Source organism: Panulirus ornatus, chromosome 42, assembly GCF_036320965.1.
Source record: "Panulirus ornatus isolate Po-2019 chromosome 42, ASM3632096v1, whole genome shotgun sequence".
NCBI lineage: Eukaryota > Metazoa > Arthropoda > Malacostraca > Decapoda > Palinuridae > Panulirus > Panulirus ornatus.
In genome coordinates this window covers 4,827,866-4,851,767 of record NC_092265.1, presented here as the reverse complement: position 1 = coordinate 4,851,767, position 23,902 = coordinate 4,827,866, and the positions used below count along the sequence as shown (strand labels likewise).

The following is a 23,902-nucleotide window of genomic DNA, read 5'->3' as shown; positions in this document are numbered from 1 at the left end:
GTGTGTGTGTGTGTGTGTGTGTGTGTGTGTCCTGGGGAACGGCGGAAGAACATAAACTTTGGGGTGGAGGAGGCATCTTGGGTGATAGGGGGGTGGTGTGGTGGAGGGGCAAACGGTAATCGGTTCTGTGTTGCTAGGACTCCCTAGGGGGGAGGGGGAGAACATATCCTGGGGTGGGGAAAGCTGGGGGAGTGGGGAGGTAGGAACACACCCCCCCCTTCCCCAGGTCTTGATGAGGGTCGTGGGAGGGACTGTAGGAAGATGTCACCTGGGTCAGGAGGAGGAGGGCGAAGGAGGAAGCTAAGGGTAAGGGGCGGCCGGCGCTGTGTATGTAATCTTTGGGGTGGCGGGGGAGTGTGTGGAAGGGTCGGTCCTGGGGTAGGTAAGATGACAGTAACCTAGGAACCCCGCATTAACCCCCCTTACGCCACCTCCTGAAGGTGCGTCAGTAGTTGCCGGGGGGGAGAGGATCCTCCTCCTCCTCCCCGCAGCAGACTATACCACATCGACGGCTGTCTAGCGTGCCATACTTCCTTCCAACCCCGGTTGTTGTCGCGTTTAAACCAGTCGCAGGTATGGAAAAAATATTAGTTATAATGAAATTTAGAAAATAAATGAGTTTATGCTATTTTTTACCGCATAGATCTTATCTATGATAGAGAGAGGAAACATAGAGAGGGGGAACGTACATACATATTTATGGACATTGTATGATAATGTTTCTGTATAGCTGCACGCCAGCGGAACGGAGGCAATGGTTTCGTGTTTCGTAAACATAGGCATCTGCTCAGCGACATGTCGTGGGTGAACCCACCCCTGGGCACGGCGGCGGTTGCGATCCCCCGAGCACGACGCATACGATCCACGAAGACGACGGTTACGATCCTCGAGGACGACGGTTACGAACCTCGAGGACGACGGTTACGAGCCTCGAGGACGACAGTTACTATCCTCGAGGACGACGGTTACGAGCCTCGAGGACGACGGTTACGAGCCTCGAGGACGACGGTTACGATCGAGCTCGAGCGCGACGATATCTGAACCATTAGCTCGACGACACGATATTCGAGCACAACTGTATATATATATATATATATATATATATATATATATATATATATATATATATATATATATACGCTCAAATGTCACGTCGTCATACCCCCAAGCGTAGTACAGTCAAGGTGATGGCCGGTTCATCACGCCTGGTGATGACTCTTGCCAGCGTCGGGGAGGTAAACCTTTGCCATTCGTAGACCCCACTGGAATAGAAAATGGATTCTGTAAGGTGTGTATGTGTGTGTGTGTGTGTGTGTGTGTGTGTTGCGTGAGGGGGAGGGGGGTGAGGGAAAGTGTGGAGATACGTCGTGTGTAACATGGAGGTGAAGTTAAAAGAGTGGAACTGTCGGCTAGAGGCCAGGAAAAAGTATTATCAAGTTTGAGGCAGAGCGGAGGAATGATTCTTATCCGACGAGATAGGAATGGAAAGATTTTTGAAAGTGTGTGTGTGTGTGTGTGTGTGTCTGTGTTTGAAAAAGGGAGAAAACGGTGAAATTCTACCAACTGGCTATTAAGACAGGAGAGATTTGGATAGATAACTCTTATCAGGGCCAGGGGGAAAGTACGTGTAGAGAGGGAAATTTGATATATGTATACCGACACAAGAGGACGGCAGGTGGGCCCGTAACGTGTACTTGCCGGGAGGAGTGTTGTGGGCGCCTCAAGGTTTGGCGGACCTGACGATACCCAACCATGTAAACAAGCTCAAGCGACACACACACACACACACACACACACACACGGTACATAATCCTCCATGTAATCACTTACCTCTTCCTTTTCTTCCAGCTTTGTGTCTTTGTGTTTGTATAACCTTACTATAAGGCTTTATACTTTGAATGCTTCAGCGGTGTGCGAATGTGGTTAACCTTCCATTAGGTTGGCAACACAAGATTTACGACCTCTTGTGTGTCGCCTGCGTGAAACAAACTGTTGACGAGGTCCGTGGAATATAAACTGTCCAGCCCCGTAAAAGCGGACCACCGGAGGGGCTTGGTGAAAGTAGCAGAAATGATAAAACGATTCTGAAGCGGCTGTGTGTGTGTATGTGTGTGTGTAACTTGTGCATTTCTGGAACATGATTTTCCCTCGTTTTAGAAGCGTTTGTGGGTCATACCCCCCCCCCCCCCGCCTCATGTTGGTTGAAAAGGTTTAGTGCGGTTTTAATTTCTACAGTATAGAATTTAAAGCTTTTGAGTTTTTTCTGACTAAGCTTAGAATTTTAGAACTGACACGTTTGAGAAAGCGTCTTATTTTCTTTTTTCATTCAGAACCGTTGCGGTTTCGCTGTGAAAAGAAAAGAAACAAGACATGAAGTGCATTCAGACATAAAATGAACTGCATAGCAGTAATTTTGATATAGATTATTTATGAATTGTAAATTATTTATGAAAACAAATTTCTTCCGGAAATTTGTAGTTAGAAAGTTTTTTTTTTAATCTCTGTGTCTCGGCGACCCGTATTTACAATCGCACTGGACTTCTTTTTTTCATTGAAGTCATTACGAGTCAAACGTGCTAACATACACTGCAGATGCCCGGCGCGTCTGTTGCCATTTGTCAGGCATGCAGATGTGAACACTCCGTTCCACCCAGGGAAAATTTTGCGTGTGTGAATCTGTGCCTTCAACATTTGCACGTAAAAATTCCCATTTGTTTAGATTGTGTTGTTGTTGTCCTGCGTTTGGATGCCAGATGTGTGTGTGTGTGTGTGTGTGTGTGTGTGTGTGTGTGTGTGTGTGTTAGGTTTATGCATACGCCCGTTTTTATCTGATATGTAAATACGTCAGGTCACATTCCTCCGCAGTTTCCGCAGGTGTTTTATATATGATGTCAAAGTTAACCCAGACAGATGTTTATTTTTTTTTTTTTTGCGTGTGTCGGTCGAACGCTAGTAACTTGTGCGAAAATATGTGGATTTTGATTTTTAGTAAAGTATTTACATGTCAGCCAGTACATTGCCCTCTGTACCTGTTATAATTAGTTATTATTATTATTATTATTATTATTATTATTATTATTATTATTATTATTTTCAATATTATTTTATTTTATTTTATTTACTCCGATGAAGTGTTGATGATCACAGAGATTAATACCGATACAATCTGTCCTCCCAGTGAGTTGTGGGTTTTGTGTAGTGAGCAGTGTGTGAGCCTGCAGACTCAGGATGGGGTCGGGGGGGTTAGCTTGGGTGTTGTCCCCACCGGCATGTGTTTCCTGGAGTTGTTTATCCCAGCGTTCTTCCTGCTCTCCCCTGACTGGGGTGACACCGGCAGGGAGGGAGAGGGAGAGAGAGAGGTCGAGGGTGTGTTCGGCTGGCTTGTCAGCTGTCTGTCCAGGGAATCAGGTGCACATTACAATACGATTGCGTGTCCACATCTGAATCGCGCCTAATGTTTGGTTCGTAGACGTGCGTTTTCTTTCGTGTTGTGTGTGTGTGTCGGTTTGTAGATCTTATGAAAAAAATTAAGCTAAGTTTTCTCTATAATAATGATATTGCCTCCTAGAAGTTGGTGTATTCTGTCTGAAGTGTTTGGTGTATGTCCATGAAAATTATCCCATTATCTTGTTCGTGTTCGGCGTATAAACATGGGCTTCCATGTCGTATTTTTTTTTCCTTTCTTTTTTCTCACGAAGTGACTCGTACAGTCTTGAGAATTTCGTATTTTCCTTACGTCTTAGTCGTCGGCTCTCCCGTGTCTTAACGTTTGCGAGGTGAATGCATAATGTGACCTCGTGTGCATTGAATTAATCAGTATGCCTTGGCGGTGTGACATAATACTGGTATTTGCATACGAGATGGATGATGTGGTATGCCAGTTTTTGTTTTCTTGATATTTTTTTCTTCGTGATTGGAAATACGAATCTGTTCTTTTTTTTTACCAATTTGTGTGCTTTTAGAACCGCGACTGTTGGTATGGACTGAGGAGAACCTGTGTAGCGAGATCGGTCTCAGCGGCTCGGTTGGTGCTCATTGAAGGTGCAAGTGCCTGGCCAGGGGTTGACTTGAGTGAGGAGGAGGAGGAGGAGGGGACAGGTTCTCTCTGCCTTGCGACACCACAGGTGTATGATATACATCATGCATGGTACGACTGGCGTCAGGTTTCCTTTTAGCGGTGTCTGCGCTGGTTTTGTCACACAACATTAGCCATTACGCGATTTCTTGCGTTATATTCTGGTCTGGTGGTGGTCTTAAATCCAACTGGAATATCTAAATCCAACTGGAATATTTTACCGCTGGTAAGGCGAGGAAACCTTCGCTTCAACCAGGTGATTAGTGTTGCGATGGTCATTATGGTCCCACGTCACGTCAGCCTTCCCCCCCGGGTGTGATTGCCGTGGGGGTCGTCCCGGTGAGTGCCGCAAGGCTCGGCCCCCAGGGGGTTGGGCCGCAAGCTATATCACCGCAGGGGACTGGGGAGGGGATGGCGGGCGGCTGTTAAGGCGGTGGTAGAAAAGCCCGTGACGTGCTTTCTCCGTTTCTTGTCTCGCTCCGGGGAGCGTATTGGACCTGTTGGGCGTGAAACTTTCGTGTAATTGGTCGTAATGTCGTGGACGTGGTGAATATAGATGCAGACAGGTGTAAAAGCTGCTGTGTTCACCGTGCTGTTTTACGTGGCGTGAAATGTCGTGTGAAAGTCTCTCTCTCTCTCTCTCTCTCTCTCTCTCTCTCTCTCTCTCTCTCTCTCTCTCTCTCTCTCTCTCTCTCTCTCTCTCTCTCTCTCCTCGTTTGCTTCTGTCTGTGGTCGTCCACGCACGCTCAGGCGCGTCCGTAATGTGTGTGTGTGTCTGCAGAATTCTGCACGTACGTGCGCTGTGTTCTGCAACGTCCGCGTGCAGCATGCTCACTCAAAGAGTTGCGGGCTGTGTTCGTATAAGTGTACAGAGTTAGAAGTCTGGGTTTAGGGCAGACGCTTGACGTGGGGGGAGTGTGAAGGTGAATGGAGGTGAGTGGGGGAGTTTGGAGGTGAGTGGGGAGGGGGAGAGTGTTGTCTGGGGCCGGGGTAGGTTGCTGGGTTGTGTGTCGGCTGGTGCCCGGGGCAGCTCGTCACCCAGATAGTGTGGGCTGCTGCCTCCCATCCCCCTTCCTCCTCCGCCGCCGCCTGTGACCGGAGCTACTGGGACTAGTGACTGGTGCAGCTGCTGCTGCTGCTGCTGCTCCTGCTGAAGCTGCTCGTGAGGACTGGTGCAGCTGCTGCTTCCCCCCTGCTGCTCCTGCTCGTGGGATGTATATATGTCCCTGCTTGGAATGCATGGTGGCGTAAGTAGTAGTTGTAGCGCTGGAGTTCCTTGGCTGCGACAGAGGCTGGTGGCACCCGCTGTTGAAGGTCATGGTCGGGTTATTGGCACCGGCACTGGTGCCACGTCTGGTGGGGGATGTTGCACCACGGGACTGGTTGTTGTTTACCGCTGCTGCTGTTATCATTAAGGGCGGGGATGGGAGGGGGAGATGGTGGCTCTGGGATTCAAAGGGATTTGCGTCCACAGTGCCGAGGCTTAGGGCGGCGGGCGGCGGACTTCTAGTGAGGGGTGGGACTGGTGGTGCTACTGCTGCCGTTGCTGCTGCAGCTGTCCGTGGGTCTGGAAGCTCAGGCAGGACCTCCTCCTCCTCCTCCTCCTCCTCCTCCTCCTCCTCCTCCTCCTCCTGTTGTTGCCCTCCTCCTCCGTCCCGTCTTCCCCCACACCACACCTGCTCCTTTCCTTCTCTGCCTTCAGGTCTTGTCGCACCCGCTGACCCGACACCCCATCTCACCCACCCACCCACCCACACGCCCCTCCTTCCTCCTCCTCCTCCTCCTCGAACACGCAGGCGAGAGTCTTCCGCCTGGCTGGGGTGGCTGACCCCTTCCCCGAGCCTGTCTACCTGTTTGAGGCCAATCACCTCGTATGACCTCGGGTGCTTCCCCCAGGGAGGCTACCTGCCGTGCTTGGTGTTTGTATTACACATGAAGTTTACGTTTGTGCAGACGTTTAACTTTACGTTTGTGCAAGCTTTAAGTTTACGTTTGTGCAGACTCTACTACACCCAGGGTTTACGTCAATTAGGAATCCGTCGGAAAGTTTACAACAAAAGAGATCCCCTCGGAGCAAGCGCCAGGATTATTTTCTTCCTTTGTACGGGGCTCTTGTGGAGAATGGGTGTCGTGTTGAACGTTCAGTTCGGCTCCATTTGCAGACCTGTCTTGTTGGAGGGGAGTGTGCGAGCCCCACCAGTGGTGGTGTTTCGTAAGTGACCTTCTCGACTGCTGTTCCTGCCTGTGGAGAAAGGTGGCCGCCGAGGACCCTCTCTCTGTTGGTTGGTTGGTGGTGGTGATGCTCCCACTTCACACCTCCGCCATGCAGCTCTAAGCTACGGCCCTTCCAGCATGACGCTACGACCCATTGTATGGATTACGATACGACTCTGGACTTGGGGCGGGGGTGTATTGGGGTGGTTATAATAGCAGGGCCTCTAACCTAACTGTCGTAAGGTCAGAGAAGCCAGTTTTTTTTTTTTTTACGCGTCGCACCGTCGTCGTGTTCGAGGGTCGTACCGTCGTCGTGTTCAAGGGTCGTTCAGTCATACTCAAGGGTCGAACAGTCGTGTTGCTAAAGGGTTATTCCATTGAGGTCATTGATCGCACCGCCGTGCTCCCGTGATGAATAGCGACGTTGAAGGGTAAGTATTCACAAAGACGCTTCGGGTCTGATATTCGGGTCAGATATTCGAATATTGTAACAATTTCATATACCATTGCATGTAACACAACTCGTGGTGTTGGATGCCTCTGTGACCACGTACAGTGTAATTACCAATTCAGTCGTGCAGTCTCGAGTAGCATCATTCGACTTAATAGCATAATTAGGTAATTGTTTCTTGTTTGTGGGTGTGCTGCGCCTGGAAACAGACACTGATCATTTGCGACTGAACGCTCTCTTGGTTATTTTCGATCATGCATGCAGTGTAGCTTCTTCATTTTGCTTGTTTTTTTAATCTTTGCTTCCGTATATATATATATAGCTTTATGTGTGTGTGCGCGCGCGCTTGACTGAAATTATTACTAGGAGTGACATACGGACGTTTTAAAGTCTGCGAACAATTACTAAATCTAGTGATATATATGTTCAAATACGGGTATATCATGACTTTTTTTTTCAGTCTGAAACTGTGAATGAAACCACAGCGAAACCACGGCTGATCCCGGCCGCCGTTTTCTGTGTCCGGAACTGAATGAATCGCAGTGACTTCTGGGTCGGGGCCCCGGCCCCCATTTTCCATGCCTGGTGAATGATGGGAGCTGATCCCGACGACCATTTTCTCTAATCTGGAACTAGATGAACTAGTTTGAATGTCGTGGGCCTGATCGCCCGTCCGCCACCTTCCATGTATGGAACGGAATGAACGGCAGTGAATGGTTTGGGGTGGGTGAACTGGCAGGCGGGTGGGGCCCGTCCACCGTTCCCTAAACTGGAGACAGTGCGAAGCATCGGAGGGGAATATAAGAGTGACCTTACAGGACAGTCGGCAAGGAGCCTTGGCGATATGTGGGTCTCTTCACTATCTCTTTTGTTGCCTCAACGCTGAGAGAGGAGCCATAGTTACACTTAGGTCGTCTTTGTGTATACACGTTGGTGTGACACTCGGGCTTATTAACCTGTCAGTGTGTTTGTCTCTCTTGTGTGGGTGAGGGTGGAGTCTTGATGGCTCGACGACCCCCGGGCGTCTCTGTATATATATATATATATATATATATATATATATATATATATATATATATATATATATATATATATATATATATACATATTTTTTTGTCTAATCTTGGGGTTGGTCTCCTTCGATTCAGGACGACAGGTTCGAGAGTGGCCCTGTTGTCAAGGGATCGGTGACGTGAGGAGAGAGGAGGTTATATAGAGGCCTCATGTCCACCCCACCCATCGGGTGAAGTTAGTAAACCTTGCTCGTGCTGAACGGTCTTGTAGACCACTAACAACCACCACCACTCCTCGTCGACCCTCTCCGTTGTCCCGTGTATAAAGTCGTTCGTGAGAGACGTGGGGGTCTTGTGAATGATGTTTTTTGATATAGATATTTATCTCAATACCAGACATGAATGCATATATATGTATGTATATGCATATATATATGTATACTCATATGTATATTTTTTGACGTGATAGAAGACTAGATTTTACAACTAGTGACGATGTGTAAAAGTTGTCAGTGTCATGAGGGACTACGAACCTATACAGGGAAGAAGATATTTAGGAAAAGAATCATTGAATGTGGCTGATCCCCATGGCCCTACAGTAAGAGTATCAGGTGCGCCTGTATACCACAGGTTTATTCCCCCCGACACTTCCTACCGAGTGCTGGGAGAGCGCTCCTCGCACAGCGATGAGGACACCTGACGAAGCAACGGCAACACAGGCACTTGGAAGCTTCTTGTTACGTTGTTGGGAAAGTGCCTCTCGTTGGTGCAAGGAGGAGGAGGAGGAGAACGTCAACGTGTCAACACGGGCGCCGGCACAACAGGCGAGGTGGCTAGTAGGCTCCGGGAAGAGGAGGTGGGAAGGCAGGCAGCGTACCGCCCACTCTGACCTATATACCAAGCGGCCTTGCTCACTACGCACGGATAGAGTCCCTCTGCAAATCCAGCCAGCACAGGAGGGGAACACTGCCTATGCACGAGTCCACAAACACACGGCCGTGAGGGACGGCTTCTCTCCTACCAGCTTCAAAGAAAGACAGTTGTGATTTTCGTTATTTCTTTCACATGAATAGGGATTAATTGATGAATTGAACAAACGTGGTAGATTGATGACAGCGCGTCCCGATGATGGAGTTTATTAGGTCGACTGATGCCGGGCGCTACCACGCTTACCTACCTGGTCGACCAGCCAGTGCCTCTAACCTGGTGGCTGGCTAGGCGAGACCAGTGATTAGGGCCAGCTGGGACCAAGATGACCGAGCTGGACCAGTGATTATGGCCGGGTGGTGGTGGCCAGGCTGGGCCAGTGGTAGTGTACAGGCAAAACCAGTGGGTGGTTGGGTTGGGGGGGCAGACGAGGACCAGGGCTCACGGTTGGTGTGCCCTTATACGCCGTTGCCGCCCACTCCTTATTCCTCCCTTTCCCGCTCCTCCTCCTCCTCTCCTTACGCATTTCACTCCGTACCCCCCCCCCCCCTCACCTTCCCAGCCTCATGCCTCCCTAGCACTCCCTCCCATACATCATGCCCTTCGCAGCAGCACCACCTCACCCCTCCTCATTCCTCATCCACCTCGATCTCCTTATCATCCCATAGCCTCAGCCACCTCCTCCTCCTCCTCGCCCGTTCCCTGCTAGGAGGGTGGAGGAGGAGGAGTAGACGCATCCCCTGGGGTGGGGTGGTGGTTGGCTGGCCATAAGGATACGAGGTGTGACGTATAAGGTGTCCACAACCGGGCTTTACGACTTTGCAGGTCGGGCAGGACTAGGGCATTAGCCCACCGTCGACGCCGTCGCCAGCGAGCCCAGCCAGTCGAAGATGCGTAGCAACCGAATGTCTGCTTTCATTTTCTTCTCTCCTCCTCCACCTCCAAGGACCACTTGACGACCTCGATCCAAAGGTGGTTTATTTTCTTTCTAAAGCCCCAGATTTATTCGAGGGGGGGGGGTGGAAGGCCACACCCACTATTGTCTTGGGTAGAATGCATCATAACCTCCATGCATAATTCTCTCTCTCTCTCTCTCTCTCTCTCTCTCTCTCTCTCTCTCTCTCTCTCTCTCTCTCTCTCTCTCTCTCTCAAACTTTCTAAAAGATGAATTGAGGGAATGGAACAAGAGGGATGGTTAAGTAAAGTTCCGCGATCAACCAAGAGCTGATTACGAAGCAAATGCAACAGCGAGAGGAGAAAGACCCACCCCCTCCGCGTAAGCATGATGTACGCCACTGCGGCTTCTGTCCCTCTTGACACAGTTTCCGGCCGTGTCTGGCGGGGTTCCTGAGTGTGGCCGCAATTAAGGAGAGTTTTTACTCCCCGAGTTAAGGCTTCTTAAGATCTCCTTGGCCCTGGCCTCAAATTACAGGATTTGAACCTGAGGTGGGCAGGATCAGGCCCGAGTGTTTTTAGGGGGTGAGGCAGCGGTGGGGTGGAATTATGCTGAAGGGAGTAGCCGTGTGGGTAATGGCACGGGGTGGATGGTGGATTGGATGGTTGATGGCACCATGGGGGTGAGGGGGCAGTGCGCGTGTGTGTGTGTGGATGATGGGTTTCGGGTGGTTGATGGTTTGGTTTGAGTGGGAAGGTATGGCCCGAGTTGACGCACATGGATGCAGGAAGGACTAACGCAGGGTGACCTGTGTATGCAGGATGTATTGGAGGGGGGAGGAACTTTGCGTCAGTTGCGTTCGACTTGCGTGCGTAGGTCGTCTAGGGGGGGATAGCAGCAGGCGGAGGGTGTCAACACGTCATATGCAGTTTGCGTATAACCTCGTCTTCGGACGCCTCCTAATGGTTTGTGATAGCCGGTCTTCACACCCCCCCCCCCCACACACACACGCACACGCACTCCATGTAAGTATTTAAGGGTGCGGCAAAGGTCACGTGACGGTGGGAGGGGGGGGGGGATTGGAGGAGGAGAGTGGGAAGGGGGGTGGGGGGAGGCACATAATGCTTGCCCATGCTTGGGAGGGAGAGTGATGGGGTGTGGGTGGCGGTAGGGTGTGGTTATCGTCATCGTCAACAACATCGTCGTCGTGAGAGAGAGAGAGAGAGAGAGAGAGAGAGAGAGAGAGAGGGGAGGGAGGGGGGGAGGCATGTTACTGAAAGTACCGGAGGAGCTGAGGATTAAGATTGGAGGTGGATGTACTCCCTGACGGAGGAAGATAACCAGGGTAAGGTACTTGTTGTTGTTGTTGTTGTTGTTGGGAGGGTGGATGTGTTGGGGGCGGGGGAGGGGGGGCGGGCGGAGGAGCGCCGGAAAGGTACTTGTTGGTGGGGGGGGGGATGGATGTGGTGGTTGCTGGGAGTGGGCGGGGGGTGGGCCGCGGCTGGTGATGGGGCAGGGAGTTGGCAGGGGCCGTGGGATGGAAGGGGTTGTGGTTGGTGGGGAAGAAGTAGGGGGACTTCGAGAGAGGCGGGGAGATGGATAAGAGCGAGGGGGCAACGACGGTGTAGGAGGAGGGAAGCGAGTTCATTGTGGTGGAGATAAGAGATTATGGGGGTATCAGCTGCCAGGTGGGTACTCAGGGGTTTGTGGCTGGGATGGGGAGGGAGGTATAGTGGTGGTGATGGTGAAGAGGGGAGGGGAGAGAGAATTGTGGGAGGCGTCACGGGAGATAAAGGAGGCTGTAGGTGGCGGCAGCTGATGGGGAGATTGTGTGGGAGAGGCGCAGGTGGGACGGGGGAAGGAGGCTGCTTGGAAGAGGTGTTCGAGAAGCGGGAGGAAGGCTGTGTTGGAAGTGTGGAGGAGGTGTTGGAGACACGGTAGGAAGCTGTGTTGGAGGGTTGGAGGAGGTGTTTGGAAACGCGGTAAGGAAGGCTGTGTTGGAGGTGTGGGGGAGGTGTTTGAGGGGGGGGGGGGCGGTAAGGAAGGCTGCGTCGGGGGTTGAGGGAGTGGTGTGGGAAGTCGAGGGGGGGGGGTGTAGGAGGGTTGGGAGGTCAGGCTTTGGGTAGGGGGTATGAGGTAGTGGGGGAAGGAGGGGGGGAAGAAGAAGGAGGGGGAGGGAGGTGGTGATGATAAGCTATAAGCGGTGGTGATGCGGGAGAGCCAGCCAGCCAGTGGTCCGTCCACGTCCTGGGATTTCCACCCACCCACCAGGCAACCCGTCCGTCGCTCCCCCCCCCCCCCATCTCCCGCTCTCCCTCCCTCCCCAACCACACAACCCCCACCAAGAAACGCTCTTTCCATTTTCTTATTCCACGCGTCCCTGACTCCAGCGGTGGCGTCCCTGGACCATACGTGGACAACGGGCTTCCTCTTGTTTTGTTCAGAATGTCCAACACCGCCGCTGCCTCTTGGTATATATATATATATATATATATATATATATATATATATATATATATATATATATATATATATATATGACGACGTGAACACGACGGGGAAACGACCCTTGACCACAGGCCCTCGCGGTAACCCGCGGGTCGTGCAGTCGTCATGCTCGAGGGTCGTACCGTTATGCTCAAGGGGGGGGGGGGGTCGTGTGCACCTTCGCGTTGTTCAAGGGGTGAAGGAGAGTTTTTTTTCTTTTTCTTTCTTCATTTGAGCGTTCTTCGTGTTCTTCCTGGCCTTCCAGAACACGTCGCTGGTGCTCCAGCCACTCGCTACAGCATCGATGGGGAGGAAAGTTAGTAGTGTCCAGGAACACCGTCTCCCCCTCTCTCGCCAAGGCCCCGGGGGTCTCCCGAGATACTGAAGGATTTATCGTCGCCTCGAGGTTTTATGAAGACTTGGACCCGAAGACGTATTTCACACGGCTCATGTAGAGATGCCTCGCGCGATAGATGGGAAGCTAGTCACTGTTGACGTGAGGTAGACGGGAAGTAGTGCTACGGTGTACTGGCGATTTGCATTGTTAGTAACTGGTTATTGACGGTAGATATACGAATTCGTGATAACGATGATCATAATTAATGGTTTATTAGATGAGCCGCGTCAGGAAGGGGACAAAGACATCCTTTGTGTTTGTCTCCACCTCCTTACCACACACACACACACAGACACACACACACACACACACACACACACACACACACACACACACACACACACACACACGAGTGTAGTAGAACCCTCTCCCTGTACAGAACAAATTGGTGATTGCACTGTGTTAAGACACAGCAGAACGTCGCACGGGTTTGGGGAAGACAGCAGTGTGCAATATACTCGAGACAAATTCTGTCTTTCCACGTCTCACTGGACTTCCTGAACTCCTTCCAGGCCATCCTTCCTCCCCACTTCACTCACACACACACACACACACACACACACACACACACACACACACACACACACACACACACCCTGGCCCTCTAGCGATGTCGACCTCCCACGCTCCTCCGCATGCCCCCAAGCACCCAAGCGCTCCACCCACCCCCGCTCCTCCCTCGGGATTCAAGACAGAATTCAAGTAATTCTGGAAACTGCTTGCAATCGATCGTCGTAGACCTACCTCCCCGCCCACGTCACCAGGCTTGATTCGCGCCCTTGGTGAATGGCATGATTTTCTCGTCGTCAGCCAGTAGCTCACTCCTCCAGCAGTTATACACCGAGCTGCGTCCAGTTTACACTGCCTTTTCATTGCACAATTGCCTGTCCGGGCAGTCCATGTAAACGATTGCGTCCATGCAGGATGCGGTTGCAGTGGGGGGTTGGTATGCAAATCAAACGCGCGGGTTGATGAAATTTTGCATCGTCGCTCCTGTGGGGTGCTGGCGGAAGCGCATCGCGTGGTTGAAATACTGCGTCGCTGAACTGCCGTATTATCGTGTTGCATAGCCTGTTGACGGGGAGAGAGAGAGAGAGAGAGAGAGAGAGAGAGAGAGAGAGTCCGCCTCTTGATGTTATTCGAGGTACATATGGTTTACCAGACTTGCGGGACGAGCTTGTGAGCAAAATGCTAGTATATGAGTGGGTCCCTCTCCTCGACTCGGTCCAATCCAAACCGGACACACACCCTCCCTAAACTTGCGGTAAACTCCACATCGTCAATGCCGCCGGCAGGAGAGGGAGGGGATTTGAGTGAGGGGGTGGGGGTTTGGCAGTCACGAGCTCCCTCCCTCTCTCCCTCCCTGCTCCTCCATCCGCCCACCGCCACACGCCGTCCCTGTATTGACTTCATGGCCGCCCTGCCTTACTGCACCGGGTCGGGCGAGTGTCATGGGGGAGCGTTTCTCGAGACCCGACATGACCCCCTTTTTCCAAAGGTTACTTGAAGGAGCCCCAGGAGTGTCCTCCCACATCTGCGAAGGATCCCTTGAAGGTATCCCCGAAGTTCTTCGGGTAAGGTTCTCGGCAAAGCTGTGAGTTGGAAAACTATTAGGCCGTTAAAAGGGGACTTAGAGTCGCCAAAGACCTCACCGAGGCCGTAAGATCGAAGATTACCTCCCGTTGAAGTGTTACCAAGAAAGACTAAAGAGCACTGTAGTAGAGATGTTAGTCTCAAGGCTAGGAAGGAGAGTCGCCGAGAATCTTTAAAAAGACCTGCTGATAAGTCTGAGGTGATGGAGAGGCCTCACATGATATGAGCTCCTGAATCACTGAAGAACCATGTAAGGCTCCTGGATCACTGAAGAACCATCTAAGGCTCCAGGATCACTGAAGAACCATCTAAGATTCCTGGATCACTGAAGAACCGTCTAAGGCTCCAGGATCACTGAAGAACCATCTAAGGTTCCTGGATCACTGAAGAACCATCTAAGGTTCCTGGATCACTAAAGAAGCGCCTAAGGCTCCAGGATCACTGAAGAACCATCTAAGGCTCCAGGAATCACTGAAGAACCGTCTAAGGCTCCTGGAATCATTGAAGAACCATCTAAGGCTCCTGGAATCACTGGCGAACCATCTAAGGCTCCTGGATCGCTGAAGAGCTACCCAGCATCAGTTGTAACTCCCACATATCAGTCAAACTGCTTCATTGGGCTTTCACCCACAGTTATGCAAATTTCTTTGAATCACAATGCTAGTGGACATGAGTACCAGAATAACTGAAACTACAGGTAAGATATTAGGATCGTGGGGAAAACATCCAGGCAGGACCTCCAAGGATGACCTTAAAATGTCAAGAGAGGTCACCGGGAACCGTGAAACTGTCTTTTATGGCCTCATGACCACAGGGTTTGGTGCCAGGATAGTGATAAACTCCAAGATACTAAACAAAGGTCAGGATCGCTAGAGTAAACCAGCCTCTGGAAAACCAGTGGGAATGACTGGAAGGCCACAAGAGGACCTCTGATTTCCCTCACTTCCATGTGCCATCGGCTCTTCTTGTACGGTGTTGGATACCTGAAGATCATCCTCCCCCAGATGCACATACGACCCCTCCCTGGTGGTGGGGTTTGAGGAGGTGGTGGTGGCACTCGGCGCCAAACAAGGCCGGAGGCAGCAGAGGTTGGGGTGGTGAAGGCAGACGGTGCCTCCCATGCGGCGTCGTCATGGCGATGGTTGGGTCGGGCGGCCGGCCGGCCGGTGCTGCGCCTCCTGTTTCTTCGTGCTGCTGCTGCTGCTCTCTCTCTCTCTCTCTCTCTCTCTCTCTCTCTCTCTCTCTCTCTCTCTCTCTCTCTCTCTCTCTCGTTTCTCCCGGCGGTCTCCTGTCACGCCGCAGCAACCGCTGCTGCAAGCTTTCCCACTCCAGGGGGTTTCTTACGTGTGACTTGCTGAATTTGTCGGTTTCAGCTCTCTCTCTCTCTCTCTCTCTCTCTCTCTCTCTCTCTCTCTCTCTCTCTCTCTCTCTCTCTCTCTCTCTCTCTCTCTTTCCAGAACCTCATCCAACCCCATCCTCCTCCTGCCCACGTTTAGGGGTAGGGAGAGAGAGAGAGAGAGAGAGAGAGAGAGAGAGAGAGAGAATATACACGGGGAAATTGCCGGGAGAGGACGGCCGAGTCTCGGGAAATTTCCCCCATTACGTTGCTTGGAGGGTCACCGCAAGCCAAAACCCGCCTTCGGCTTACGGGGAAATGGGGTCTGTTTTCCCTTGCCCGGGGCGTCCCCCGAGCCCCGTGTTGTATATGCTGATTGGTATACATTACGATGGTCTTCGAAGCCTTGTGTGTGTGTGTGTGTGTGTATATATATATATATATATATATATATATATATATATATATATATATATATATATATATGTATATGGCTGATGTGGTGGCTGAGTTATGAGGGAAGTGCGGGTGAATTGTATCAGGTTTGTTTAATCTATACGTAAATTTTCGAACCCTGACAACTTTACGTTCTATGTATGTATGAATAGGTTCACTACAAGTTCTGTTTTCGTGCCTGTACATCGCTTCGACCACGGCGCAGCGTGTGGGCAGCTTGCCCAACTGACATAACGAAACATGTTTTCGTTACGGTGTAGTACGACGAATTTCGTGACGTTGATTCGTTTCCTAATATATTGCGCGGCCCAAGTCTCGCCAGACGCTCAGGGCTTCGCCCTTGTTTTGGAAGCGTCTCGAGCTGTGTGTGTGTGTGTGTGTGTGTGTACTCTCCCGGAAGTAGGGAGATTAATGAGCCCCTGTGGGAGGACTTGGGCCAGTGTCAGCTGTGGGAGAAGCCGTGTTCACGTAGAAGGCACCGCAGGAATCGCTCACTAACTATCATCGGTGTCTTCCGCTACCCGCTCAGACGTGGGCTTATGTCGGTTATTAGATTGGTATCGAAAGTCATGGGTGACGTAATGGTGGCGTAATGCGGCGTCGCTAGTTGGTTAATTTGTATTCCGAGCCGTGTGTGCCCCGGGGTTGGCCTATAACGTCAACATGAGGGCTAATTGACATCCAAGCCATGAGTGCGTAAGGTATAGCCTGTTACGTCACTTAGTCGGCTCATTGGTAGCAGGGTCATGAGCGAGCAAGGTATTGCTAGCGTAGCACTCGTCGGTTATGTATTAAAAACTATTAGCTAAACACAATACGAATTCCATTAGGTAATATCATCAGCTTTTTCAGTGGCAGCATGAGGGCAAGTGCAAAACGGAACGTGTGTCGGAGCATAACGGTTCAATTCAGCAGCTATTTGAAGTTGTGATTGTGTTCCCTCCTGGAATATCACTGAGACGTTATTATATGGCTGCGGCACAGTTGCGTAATCGTAGGTGCTCTGAGGAACATTCCTCTCATCTGTTTACGGCACAGCTTGTTACGTAAAGCAGTGCGACCGTTACAAACAGTCTGCGTAACCCAGGCTCACATCTTCGCTACGTAAAAGTAAACACGCTCGCCGTGCAGTGCATTTGGGAATTTCAAGTGAGATCTGTTACTATAATGGCGCAGGGTAGTACACTGAAAGAGAAAAAATGGGGGGAGTTCATACTTTCCCCAGAAAATGCTTAAGATGCAGTAAACATGGGCGAAAAAATTTCGTAAGCTGTGAAGGGCGTTTTAGCGGCCGCAATACCCGTAGCCTATCGAGTATCTAAAGACTTCTGAATCGAATCAAATACTCGATTCACCTTCAATTTTTTTTTATATATACCCTCTCTTAATGGATGGAATTCGCTCTTTTATCCCAGTCAAAGCGAGATTGGATGAGATTTGTTCCAGTGTTGAGAATGTGTGACATCAGTTCGATTTTTTTTGTTTTGTTTCTTTTTAATGGGAGAGAATATTGATAGTCAGGCATAGTTGTGCGGGAAAGTTTTTAAGTGTTGGTCGGTTTAATTGTTTGTTCATTTTTGTTATGCGTCATTAGTTTTCCCAGATGATTTCGGTAACGACCAGGCTTTTGGTTACATGTAAGGGGCCACAGTGGAAGTTTTGACGATGGAAAAAAAGATGAATCATTCAGGTAATGGAATCGAATGATTAAGTACGTCTATATATTCTTGAGACCGTTTCATAAATTTTAAGTTTTTACTTCTCAACGGCTGCGAGAAGTTCTTAAACGTTAATATCTTTTGTCAATAACGACGCGAGAGAGAGAGAGAGAGAGAGAGAGAGAGAGAGAGAGAGAGAGAGAGAGAGAGAGAGAGAGAGGTGGTTGCGGGATGTAGATGCGTAGCCTTAGCCCGGCGTCCTTGCTGTGGTGGGTGGCAGAGGGCGCGAGAGTGTCTGTGCTGGTTGGTTCCGGCAGGCAGCAGGAGGGGTGGGTTGTGTAGGTCTAACCCACCCATTAGGCTGCGCCTCAGCATCTCTGTATTCTTGTGGGTTTTTTTTTTCTTCGCGTGAAATGAACAGATGCATCAGCAGTGTCACGTTAGGAGAGCCTAGCTGGATGAGTCTGTCGGTACGTAAGCTTACGTCAGCGCTGTTACTTTTCGTATTTCTCCAAGCTTTGTCGTGAGTGTTGTTCGTTGAAGGTAAGCAAGTGGAATGTGTTAATTGATTATGTAGGTTTCTTTTTGTTCTTGCGGGTTTCAAGTTGTCGTATAATCCTATATTTGTAATATAATTCGAAGTCTATCGTATGTAAGACCAGTATTGTCGTAATGTCTCTTATATATTTTGTTTATTTAACCATGGTAGAATGAAAAGTGCACCACGTACAGTGATTGTGAAGTTTCCAATCCTCAAAGCACACGATATTCTCTGGTCGTTCGGCGCCATATAAGGCTTTAAGTAATCAAACGCCACACAGGACTTGGCCCGACCCACCAGGACTGGTTAAGTCTGTTGTTTACCGGGTGTACGAGTTCATAAAATTGGACGAGGGGATGGGGGGGGGGGGTTAAACCCTCTCTGCAGTATTCTAAAAATAGATGGGCCTATTCGCATGGATTTTGGAAGTCCGTCTTGTTGTCAGGCTCACTCCAGGCCTAACTCGGCCAAGCCGAACCGAACTCTCTTAACGTTATTGAGAAAAGCCTTCGCCGTAGCCTAGCGTTAGCTAAGTGTTGTTGGCTTTTAGTAGAGAATTTATAAGTATTTTTTTTAATGTGATACTGTCACCACCTTAGGCTCTTATGTATACTTTTTTACATCCTAGGCTATATGTATACTTACTCTCGTACATCCTAGGCTCTTTGTATAATATTAATCTTTTACTTTCTTAAACTCTATGTATACTTACTCTTTTACTTTCCCAGGCTCTATGTATATTTCAGGCGGGTATTGGCATACAGGTACACAATGAAGAATTTTAGATCATGTATATAATGATATATCAGTAAAGATTTGTTGATACATGGTTGCCTCTTTGGTGGTTGGAGATGCTGATTGTGGTTTTAACACACACACACACACACACACACACACACACACACATACAAACACACACACACACACACACACACACACACACACACACACACACACACAATCCTGAGGCAAGTGAATTGCACTTCAGCACAAAAGCCTGAAACGTACCAAGTTTCAGCTATGATACATTTGTAAAGGGAAATACACCCAATCAAATGTTGGTGTCGGATGGATGTGTTTGGATGGCGAACGCCATCAAATTCTCTTATAATTCAATTCCCAAATGTTTTTTAATATATTTTTTGTCGCACTGTCCATAACACTTCTTTTTCCCTCAATAAAGGCGTCGCTGTGACTTCACTTCAGATAAAACAAGTTGTGATCTTGTAAGACACTTCCTCAATGTGTGTGTGTGTGTGTGTAAATGATTTACGGTGAAGTGCCTCTTCATGTCCCCATTACAATTGTAATTCATCACTTTTGTGGGTGTTGGATCAAGTCATTGTTTTGTACATTACATGAAAGTGTTCTTCACCACGATTCGTTTTCTTTTTTTTTTTTTTTTCCAGCGTTATTTGTGGTATGTTCGAGGCGTTTATTTACAAGTTTATGTGTCATGATTATCCTATCATTGTGGTTAGACTTTAGTTTCTCCTCCTCGCCCTTGCAGACCCGGTGAAGGCGGCGCGGCCAGGTGGGCCGACCAGCGGGCCGCGCGGTCCGCACGTGGGCCACAATGGGCCGGGCCAGCAGCATCCAGTGCCGCATGCGGACCAGCTGCGGCGCCTGGAGGCCGAAGTGGCGGCCCGGGCTGCGGAACTCAAGGCGGCGCGGGCGGAGAGGGACCAGTTCGGCCGAGGCGTGGAGGCCCTCACGATCCTCATACACCACCTCACTAATACGGTGAGTAATGTCTCGTACATTCTTATGAATCCTCATATACCACCACCTCACTATTACGGTAAGGCCTTGGACACCTTCAGGACCCTCATACACCATCTTGCTAATACGATGAGTAATGTCTCTTACACTCTCATGATCCTCATACACCACCTCACAAACTCGGAGTGTACTGTCTCGTGCATCCTCACGACCTCACTAATGAGGTGAGTACTGCTACATACACCCTCACTAATACAATAACTCTTCATAAACCCTCACGGTCTTAGCGCTCCACCTCAATATCTCTAGAGTTCTGCCTCGTGCACTCTCATAATCCTCATAACCACCTTACTAACACGGTAAGTACTGCCTCATATCCCCTCACACCAAGAATACTGCCTCGTTCACTCTTCCCACACCCGAATGCCTTAACACGTTATGTACCGCTTCATACACCTTCATTCCTCATCGGTCACCTCACCTACACGACGAATATTACCGTCCTCATACATGTAATCTTGATTCAAAATCTTCTCATCACTAACTGGAGTAATGGGTCTCATAAATCTTCACTTATAGCGGTCAGCACGTTATGAGGGCCGTCGCAAACAGCCTCACCGTCACTCTACACCACGATGAGCTTTTCCTCATACAGCCTTACAAGTTGTGCACAGTGTGACCGTCCTGCTCAAGGGCCGTACCTTCGTGCTCAAGGACCGTACCTTCGTGCTCAAGGGTCGTAAGCGTCCTGCTCAAGGGCCGTACCTTCGTGCTTAAGGGCCGTACCTTCGTGCTCAAGGGCCGTACCTTCGTGCTCAAGGGTCGTAGCCGTCGTGCTCAAGGATTCGCACCGTCGTGCTCAAGGTACCTTACCGCCGTGCTGAAGGGCCGTACCTTCGTGTTCAGGGGTCGTAACCGTCGTGCTCAAGGGTCGTAGCCGTCGTGCTCAAGGTGCCTTACCGCCGTGCTCAAGGGCCGTACCTTCGTGGTCAAGGGTCGTAACCGTCGTGCTCGATGGGCGAACGTTCATCTTTGTCAGACGTCACAAAACTAGTTCCCATCAGGGGCGTCATGGAAGTGTCAGCAGGGAGGAATTCTTGCGAATTGCCGCAAAGTGCAGCTCGTTCCCTTGGCTCCAACGTGTCCTTAAAGCTCATTGGGCAACCAGCAATAACAGTTTGGTTGATCACTGGGTCATCAGTTCATATTGGTCCCCAGACCGGGCGACGGGAGTGGAGACGAGGCCTCCGACATTGGCTTTTAAATTAATCTCGGGTTAAGCAGCCTCATGGCGTCCTCATCCATCCCCACGCTCTTTGGTGCTCCAACCTCGTAAGGTGAGCAGTGCCTCATACGCCTTCAAAGCTGCCTGGAACGTTCACCCTCATTCTTTACCGAGCATTATCTATATACCGAAAACATTACCTCATAACCCTCATTGACAGTTATACGTCCTCTGTTGTCGTGCACCCGCCTTCACTCATTGTCATGTTTCCTTACATTTCTTCATACATTTATCGTTAATGATGTGAGGACTTCTCCATCCACTTGCTCATATTCCTCAATGCCCCACACTACCCTCACCTCACACAACGCTGCAGACAAACTCCCTCGTTTTCATACACCTCACCGTCTCGGTACAGATTCACAACCCTCATAAACGAACTTAACCCTCCCTCCTGCCTCCTCATAAACCACTAACCCACCACTGACAACCAGATGGAAAAGGCTTGTTTTCAATACCTTTAAATTCACTACCCCATAATATGTTGTGTCTTGGGCGAAACAGACATGACAGACACCGGACAGACTCGGGTGTACAGGGTTATACAAGTTCATGAGAGCATGAGGCAGATTACAAGTTTGTCAGCTTGCCATTGCTCTTGGCACCGGCTGTCTTTAACCCCCCCTCTCCCCACTTGAAATACACCATAGTCCCCCAAACACCTCCCACAACACACATGTAAGACTGGTCCTCTGTTGATGCTTAAAAGAGTTTTGTAATGAGGTACAACTGTTGTTGATGATGTCGCTGTGCATTAAGAGGTAATTTTAGACAGATCATTTTCTACCCCGTGCTCTAAGAGCGTCTGCGAGGTAGCACCGCTAGTTCCTGAAGACGGGAAGGTCTCTTGTATATGTGGACGAGGTTAGTCGACGGCGATTACCACACTTAAGAACATAACGAAATGTTTCGTTTTCCTAATGTGTGTAGCACAAGTGGTTCCTCCTCCCTCCCCGGATGTGACGTGTATTCCCCGAACTGTGGGGAGACGGGCAACGAACTTGAGGCTGTGGGGAAGTGAGGAGTGTGGTGAGGAGAGCCGTCCGTATATTTTTAGTTTTCCTTCAGTATCCTTTCGCGTCGTTCGAAAGGATCCCAGATTCTCTCTTGATGATCCTCATCGCCTGGCTGACGCCTGGAGATTCGATGAATCCTATTAATACAGCCGGTACTTGTACAGGTACTAATAGGCAGGGCGTGAATCTTGCAAGGCTCGGGAGTTGAGTGAATCCGGGTAAGGTGAGGGGGAGAGATGGTCGGGCAATAACTTACAGAACAAGTGGGACGCTTGGAGTTATCTTTAGAGACGGAGGTAGCGGGATGTGCTTGGCGGGCGCTGGCCACCCCCTAGCCTTAAACCCCCGCACTGCCGTGGTAACAGTGCCAACACAAGGAGAGGGAGCTCGACACCGGGTGTAACACGGCTACGACCTCACGGTTACCCGTGTTGCCGCCCAGCACTACCCCAGGGCTGCAGGGTAGTAGGCATAGAGTAGCATTACGCGATGGTGCCGTCGTCCACACGGCTGTAAGGGCGTCGCTACCGTAGTCTCAACACCGTCTCATTTCCGACACCACACACACACACCCGCCCCTCAGAAGGGCACGAGGCTTGCATAATAGCCTCAACACAATCTTGAGCCAACTCCGAAAAGCAACTTTTTACGAAGTGTTGGCACAACACATCGATACCTCAGTGCCAGTGGGAAACCTGCTGAAGGGTATGGTAGTTTAACCTCCGTGATGCAGGTGTCGCCACAATGGAAAAAGGGGAGGCATTCGATTGAGGTGCTGCAGAAGGGGCGTGCGAGGTCGTCCTTGATGTATCTTGACGACACTCATGGAAGAGGTGCTGAAGACACTGGTCCTCCCGACCCCTCCTCCCATGTACACTACGCCACCGTCACCTCCCTCCACATGAGATCCCTCTTTTTTATTATTATTATTATTATTATTATTATTATTATTATTATTATTATTATTATAGATATTACTCTATACATCTAGGGAACAAGCTCAAGTGCTTGTACCTCAAGCATTGCTCTTCCTGCTTGTGGTAGAATGGTTGATGACGGAATCTCTCTCTCTCTCTCTCTCTCTCTCTCTCTCTCTCTCTCTCTCTCTCTCTCTCTCTCTCTCTCTCTTCCCGAACCCTGAATCATCCTCTGACTACTAGAAAAACTAACAGAGAGACGCCTGCTGTTCCTCCCTCCCTCCCTCCTTACCCCCCTTTCTAAACACGTGTGCCCGCCCGCCCTCCCCCCTACCCCCCTTCCCGATACCAGGTCCTGCTGCTGCTGCTGCACGTGGCACTCTTGTTTACCCCCCCTCCCCCCCACAGGTCTTTGTGCGGGCACTGGGGTCCACCGGTGACGTTCATGTTTATGTTCACCTTATTTTTGGGTGTGCGTTATCAGCAGGCCGCCCGTCGTGGGTGTTAGCACACGTGTGTGTGTGTGTGTGTCAGGGAAGGGGAGTCGCCTTAGGCACAGAGGTGCGCTATACTCCAATATGCCATCGTGAAAGGGAAAGTTTATATATATATATATATATATATATATATAATGTGTGTTACTGTGGTAATCCATCGATTGTGATAATTTGTATTTTAACCCAGTTATTTATTTTTCCAAATAGCGCGATCGAGATTTTCAGTTACAGACCTCTCAAGGTTAGGTTAAAGTAGGGTTAGGGTAGGTCATGTCAGGGTAGGTTAGGTTAGGTCAGGTCAGGTAGGAGTAGGGTTAAGGTAGGTTAGGTCTGGGTAACTTGGGTTAGGTCAGAGTAAAGGTAGGTTAGGTCAGGGTAGGGTTAGGGTAGGTTAGGTCCGAGTAGGGTTAAGGTAGGTTTAG

General features: G+C 50.0%; 1 protein-coding gene across 9 annotated transcripts in view; it reads left to right on the top strand.

Moving 5' to 3' along the window:
• Positions 1 to 23,902, top strand: part of LOC139761857 (uncharacterized) — a 557,099-nt gene that overhangs the window by 500,399 nt on the left and 32,798 nt on the right. For all 9 annotated transcript variants that reach the window (XM_071686401.1, XM_071686397.1, XM_071686400.1 and 6 more), the window contains one exon: positions 19,554 to 19,786. In XM_071686401.1, coding sequence (XP_071542502.1) covers positions 19,554 to 19,786 — 233 coding nt within the window. The remainder of the gene's footprint in view (positions 1 to 19,553; positions 19,787 to 23,902) is intronic.